The sequence below is a fragment of the Leuciscus leuciscus genome (assembly GCF_965113295.1).
Source record: "Leuciscus leuciscus genome assembly, chromosome: 14".
NCBI lineage: Eukaryota > Metazoa > Chordata > Actinopteri > Cypriniformes > Leuciscidae > Leuciscus > Leuciscus leuciscus.
In genome coordinates, this window is record NC_138738.1 from 31,830,699 (window position 1) to 31,837,480 (window position 6,782).

General features: G+C 33.2%; 1 protein-coding gene across 1 annotated transcript; it reads left to right on the forward strand.

Annotated features, from left to right (window-relative positions):
• Positions 1-358: 358 nt before the first annotated feature.
• On the forward strand, positions 359-5,982 carry pttg1ipa (PTTG1 interacting protein a). The gene is made up of 7 exons (XM_082190233.1): positions 359-759; positions 1,223-1,275; positions 2,461-2,569; positions 3,598-3,700; positions 3,962-4,027; positions 4,826-4,872; positions 5,329-5,982. Exons 1-7 carry the CDS (start codon positions 552-554, stop codon positions 5,373-5,375), a joined length of 633 nt encoding a protein of 210 aa, XP_082046359.1. The 5' UTR covers positions 359-551; the 3' UTR covers positions 5,376-5,982.
• The last annotated feature ends 800 nt before the right edge of the window (positions 5,983-6,782 follow it).

A 6,782-nucleotide genomic window follows, 5' to 3' on the forward strand; every position in this document is an offset into this window, starting at 1 on the left:
GTAGAGTAATTAAACAGAGTAATTTCTTGTTATATATACATGCATACAAAAATAAAAAAAGAGAGATTATGGAAGGAAACGTAAAGGCTCAGTCTATTGACTTTTAATTATTATTATTATAATTATTTAAAACCTTACACCGTTTTCAGACTTGGGGATGCAAATTTTACGACAGCCGAGTCAGTCGGTTTGCTGCTTAATAATCATAAGCAAGAATTTCCCCATTGGAAGATTACAGTGCGACGTCATGGACTACTTAATATTCCTACGGCAAGCCACCGTCATTGGAACATTACTAAGCAGCTTTTGTATTATGTACTTAATATTAATAGAACACGCCTTCGCCGAGGTTGGTATTGTAATTTAACCTCCTAAAGGCTGTTTTGCGAGGTGAAAGGGAAACAAAACTACAAAACCTGTTCCATGGTTTCGGATGAAGTGTGAAGCTGAGGATTTAAAGGGAGATATTTGCTGGCAAAAAAATATATATATTACAAACAAAACAGAGGAGTCCATTTTATTGAAGTATTTGTTCATTTAAAGAAGAAAACATGAATTGTATTCCTCTCGTCCTGCTTCTCTTTGGTTTGAGTTCTACACTGGCACAGACTAACGTTAACGTTACAGCACTAGTAACAACAAATGCAACTCAATCTTCAACTTCTACACAAACTTCAACAACACAGACTACGACTCAATCTACAAGTACAGCTACAACGACTACACCACCAACACCACCACCAACACCACCACGTCCAAGTAAGGCAAATAGACATTTGTTACATTCAAAATTTTGATTGATTTTTTTGTTGTTGTTTTTTTTATTTGTTACTGTTATATATCCTCTAGTTTTACTGTTGTTGAATTTACAAAGAAATACAATTAAAACTTATGTCCTGTGATTACAATAACCAGAATCAATCATTACTATAATTTTTTTTACTATTTAGATCGCAACGGGCAAAAAAAACTATTACAAATACGCATGTTTGGGGCCATATATAAGCTGTTTAAACCTTTAATTCCCCTGGAAGACCAATATGTCGTCCTAGTAAATAACTGCCTTACTCTGATTTCCCATGTTGCTTTTGGTCTGTTTCATAACTACGGATGGCCAAGGCAACCACTGTCTCATAGGGTCTAATTGTTGCCTAATGTATTGAGTCAGACTCATTTCTGCATTAACGAACGTGTTCTCTCTCACACTTCTCACTTTTTCTAGGTTGTGAGAGCAAAAATGGTACAAGCTGTGACGAATGCTTGGCAGATGTGAATGTGAGTTTGGGTAACATGTTGTCTCTCTCTCTCTGTGATATTATTGTCCTAATATTGTCCTTATATATATTTACTTATTTATTTATTTATTATACATAAATGGCCTGTTTTATTCACTCTCTGTTCACTGTTTACTTACAACACAAACATATGGGTGAGTGTAAACATGTTACAGTAGGAAAGAGGGAGATTTGACCTGTATAAATGAAAACATAAGATGAGAAAGAGAATATAAGAGTGACAAGGAAATAATGAACTCAGCGAGCAGCTGGATTGCTGGATTTTTACACTTATCAGAGTATCACTTACCTCACCTGTGGAACAGGTTTGGTCTGTTCTGGATGTTTACAGCTTTAAACTCCTAGAGCTCAGAGTCACTTGAGAGATCCTGTGCACTTCCCTTTCCAAAGTCAGTCAAGTGTTTTACGAAGGCCACCTGTATTCAGGTCAGCCGCTTATTTAGTGGTGTTTGCTAATCACTAGCTTACAAAAATATGTTCTAAGAATGTTTTGGTAACATTCCCATTAAGTTCTCTGAAGGTTCGAAACATTCCGATTTTTAAATGTTTTAAAATAGTTTTTTTCCTAGTTATTCAATCATTATGAAATCATTACATTTTATCATTCTGCAAACATTTTGGGAACATTAGTTTTGAATGTTCTCTGAAGTAAATGTTACATAAATGTCCAGCTAAATAATTTTTTTTGTGGTAATGTTTTGAGAACATTATTACACACCAGATAACTTTTATTAATCTTCTATTAACGTTACTGGAAGAACGTTTGTTCATAACCAACGTTGCCAGAACGTTATCCAAAGTCATGGCGCTATTAGGTCCATTTGATTGAAAGGCATTTGAATTGTTAGTATCTTTTTTTAGCTGTAGATTTCAGAATGTGTGACGCTGACATTCCATATTTATTCAACAAACCTTTGACACGCGTGTCACGCTTCACTCTTCAAAGCTTTATAGGCTTCAGACACGCACACACTGCTGTTCTTCTCACAGTTCCTGACATGTGCATCAGTATCAACATTCCCATCAACGTCAATGCTGATGTCATTGCCATCATCAGCTGCATTGTTGCTGTGATATCTGCAACCCTCAGTTCAGGGAACAAAATATATTGAGCTACAGAGGATGAATGCATATAACAATATTAGTTTTCAATCTATTTTTTCAGTGTCTGTGGTGCATCCCAACTAAAAAGTGTATAACATACCCAGCCAAAACCATCCTGCCCCCGCATTCCCTCTGCCCACTGAATGATGCTCGATGGGGCCTTTGCACTAGTAAGAAATGTTTTCATTTAATTTCTTGAAAAACGTGCTCAAGTACCTACATAAATATGGAGTGGTGCAGGGATGACGTCAAAAAAGAAACTCGGAAGACTAATTTGCCACTGGTTCCCTGAAAATTTTCCTATGGGTTTGCATAATGGGGTTTTTCAGTTTATGAGTGAAATTGGGTCTGTAGTAAACATATCTTGACTATACTTGAATGTTTTGCTCTACAACCGAAATTGCACACACCCATGTCGAAAATGAAGCTGTTATTTATTTATTTATTTTTAAATGTGTGTTTCTATTAAGTAACTAGATAAGAACATTTGGGGTGTGAGTGTGTAATTTACATTGTAGAGCAAAGTTCAATGATTGCCGGTTATTTAATATTGGATCTTTTGATAAATAGAATTATTTGTAATTTATATATGTCTAGTTAACTGATTTATTCTCAATGTGGATCTTATCGATTAGAAATAGCCCAAAACATAGATGAAAATAAATGTGTGGCCATTTAAATCACAAAACAACTTTGGCCAATCAAGACATCTTTCTAATTCAGATAATCATTTTTTTACAAGTCTAATACTTAAATTTAGCTTACAAATTAGTTTAAAATAATTATTTGGATTTATAATATTTATCGTTAGCAGAATTTCAGTTGCATCCATAATTATTATTCTTAATATTAACATATTTTAATGCATGTGTTTTTATTGATGTCTAATAATCATTTTTGTTTAGTTTTTGTGTCAAAAAACTGAAATAAAACAAAAATCAAAAATGTTTATGCATATTGGTAATCAGGCACTTAAACATAATTAAAAATAGTAGCAGTCATAAACAAACAATATCAGGAGGACTATCTCTAGTCCTTTCTCTAGCCCAAATGACAAATTCATCACAACGAAAAAGTAACTACAGAACCGTAATCATATGTTCTTGCCATGATGAATGTTATAAGAATTGGTACTGCATCACCTTCAGAGATCATTTTTTGACACTTTCTATGACTTTCTGTTTTTTTGTGAATACAGTAAACTTCCAGATTTTGATCATTACATTGTCAGTGGTTGCAGCGCTCTTCATCATTGGATTTTTGGTGTGTATATTCTGTTGCTGCAAGTGCGAGAACGCTGGGTAAGTCTGAATATACGAGATGTGTTTGACCTATTGTATGTCACATGGCCTTTTATAACATTGTTGAGTCGCACCCTCCATTTTGCTGTCTTGAATACTATGTGGAGTTGATGTCACCTGCCTCGGGCTGTAATTACATTTACTAGCATAAATGAGAATATTGATCTGCATCTCTGTGAAATGGTCAAATAGTAGAGAACTAAGACTCCTCTGGATCATATAAATAGGGCTCAACAACCTGGGAAAATTTGTCTTTCACAGATCTGGTCGATTTGATAACAAGATGAACCGGAAGTTAGACAAGACGAAAACGAAACAAGAGGAGAGGTAAGAGATTACAATTTTAATATTCAAAATAGAGAAGACAGTAGGAGATTCAAGATATTATATAAAACCAGTTTAAAGGGGAAAAATTTACATTTTCATTGTAAATCAATGAAAATCACCGTTATCAAATAACGCAAAATGTGCAGTTTCTCTGTATTTACTATTTATGTAATGCATGTGTTTGAGAAAAATGTTTTGAGACCTCGATTATGCGAAGAAAACAAGTTTATATTCATTTTTAAACAACACAATACTAATGTTTTGATTTTAGTTCAGAAATAATGTTTTGGCGGAATAACCCTAATTTCTTAACTCTTCTGAAGTTAAAACATTACTATCGTGATTAATATTAATATAAACATGTTTTCTTTGCATTAACTGAGGTCTGAAAACATGGCTTTTTTGTTTTTGTTTCATTTTGACCAGTTATCATTTTCTGCAAATAAATGCTCTAATGACAATGTTTTTACTTGAAATATGGAGGAAATGTTGTCAGTAGTTTATAGAAAAAAAACACATAAATAATAAATCCAGAGAAACTGCTAATTTTACAGTGGTCTCTTATTTTATTTCCAGAGCTGTATATGCACACACAGAGTCATTATGGGTAGTGTACCAACCTCGGATTTTTCAAGCCAGACAAAAGATAATGTTATGAGGAACTTAGATGTAACAAAAGAAGTCCTATGAGAAACCTGTTTTACAGCTGTAACGGCTACTGATTGTCAACATACCTTAAGTTTAGGGTGTGTGTGTGATTTCACAAGGAATTTATGTTCTTGTGTTTTTCTGCCACAGAAAAGCTGAGATGAAGATTAGACACGATGAGATCCGTCAAAAATATGGTGAGTCAACAATTCCCTCATCTCAGAAACTGCATAAATATGAATTTGAACAGGTCATTATGCTGGCAGTGCATGAAAAATAAATCAAAACTGTCAATCATTGTAAAGGTAAGCAGCATATGACAGTATTTTAAAAATAGGTTTATCCATGTGTTTTGGAACGTTTTCAATAAAGCTGCATGTTTTTAAAATATACTGTATTTGCTATGACTAGTCAAATATTCATGTTTTTATGAAGTTGTGCTCCCTCTAGTGGTGATAATGCAATTTGTCCTCTTGCGTTTCTGCAGTAAACACTCTCTGACACGAATGTGTGTACATTGAGTTAGTTTTTATGTTTTATAATAATATTTAACATTAGGCTTTGTCCAATGGCCTTTATTTTGAGAATAAGTATGTTGCTGTATATTTGATTAATATATGTAATTTTATCTTTTGTATTTCTCTCTGTATCAGGTCTCAGCAGGGCAAGTCCTTATGCCAGATTTGAAAATTCCAACTAAAATGATTGATGCATTATTTTATAGATGAACACTTTGACAATCCGCTGTCTATGCTAGCATTATTAAAATGGATGACTGGAAGAATGATATTCCACTGTGCTCAAAATGATGAATTCAACCTAAGTCCATTTATGTTCATTTATTTTATTTAACAATCTCCTGTGATATATAATGTTTAAAATTGTGTTTTTCCACTCATTTATTAAAACAGTCTTTTAAGTATTATTTTATAAGTACAAATGTTCATTTGTTTATTTCTATTCTTGTCAGATTCTGTTAGATCAAAAATGTTGACACAGAACACATTGCATATTCACTGAATGGGTCAGGACTTTGCATATCATATCGTTCTCATACTGATTAGGCTGTTCAGTGACTGTTAAAAAACTGCCCATCATAATATGCAAGTAATTGCAAATTTACCCTGTAAAGGATTAACTGAAACCTAATTCTATAGGCTATTCTTTGTAAATGTACCTCAATATATGAAGTCAAATAAACTCTATTCTGCATAGCCTAATAGACATTTTTAGGATACTTGATAAATGCCTGCTGATGTGATGTATTGATTTATTGAATAAAATAATGAATAAATAATTAAAATTTGCTTGCTTGTTTTGCCTTAAATCTAATAGAATTATTTTTTTATTTTTTTTCAACAAATGGTAAATGTTGAGGTGTTAAATGTTCAAATGTTGATTATCTACCTTGGGATATGAACTGTATTTTATTATTATTTAATTCACTTTCTATGGGGTCTGCAAACCCTTTACCAAAACTTGTGTAAATATAGTTCTAACATGGTATATAGTTTTAATCAATGCACAATACATACACATCATAGTCAATACAATTTGACACAATCTATAAAAATACAATATATTTAAAAACCCCGATTTTGAATATAAAAACTACACATAATTGGGTACCAGGGCTGCAAATGTCTCTTAGTAGGGGGTGGCAAGTTTGTAGTCATTGATAAACATCTATTGTTGGTAACAGACTTGAAGGTTGAGACTGATGCGTACAATCACCACCAACATTTGTGTACAAATGTGTTTGGGTTGGATTCAGCAAAATATTAAGTTTCTGACTTTTCTGTGACTGCATACTAATAAAACATACACGAAGGACAAGGACATTTAGGCCGAGCCAACATTTTGACACGTGACCAGAGAATTATTGTGTAATATCAAAAGGCACTTGCTATCAATCTCTTTTTTATCTCCAATACTTGCAATGGGATTATTTTACCAGATACCAGAAAAAACTGCCGTGAAAACCTGACAACTTTCTATCCACCACATGTATAACACATGTAAACAGAACTGGGCCAGAATACACCGAGCATCATTGTGTACAAATGAGGAAATATATGGCTATCACCAGTATTTTTTTTTTTACCTC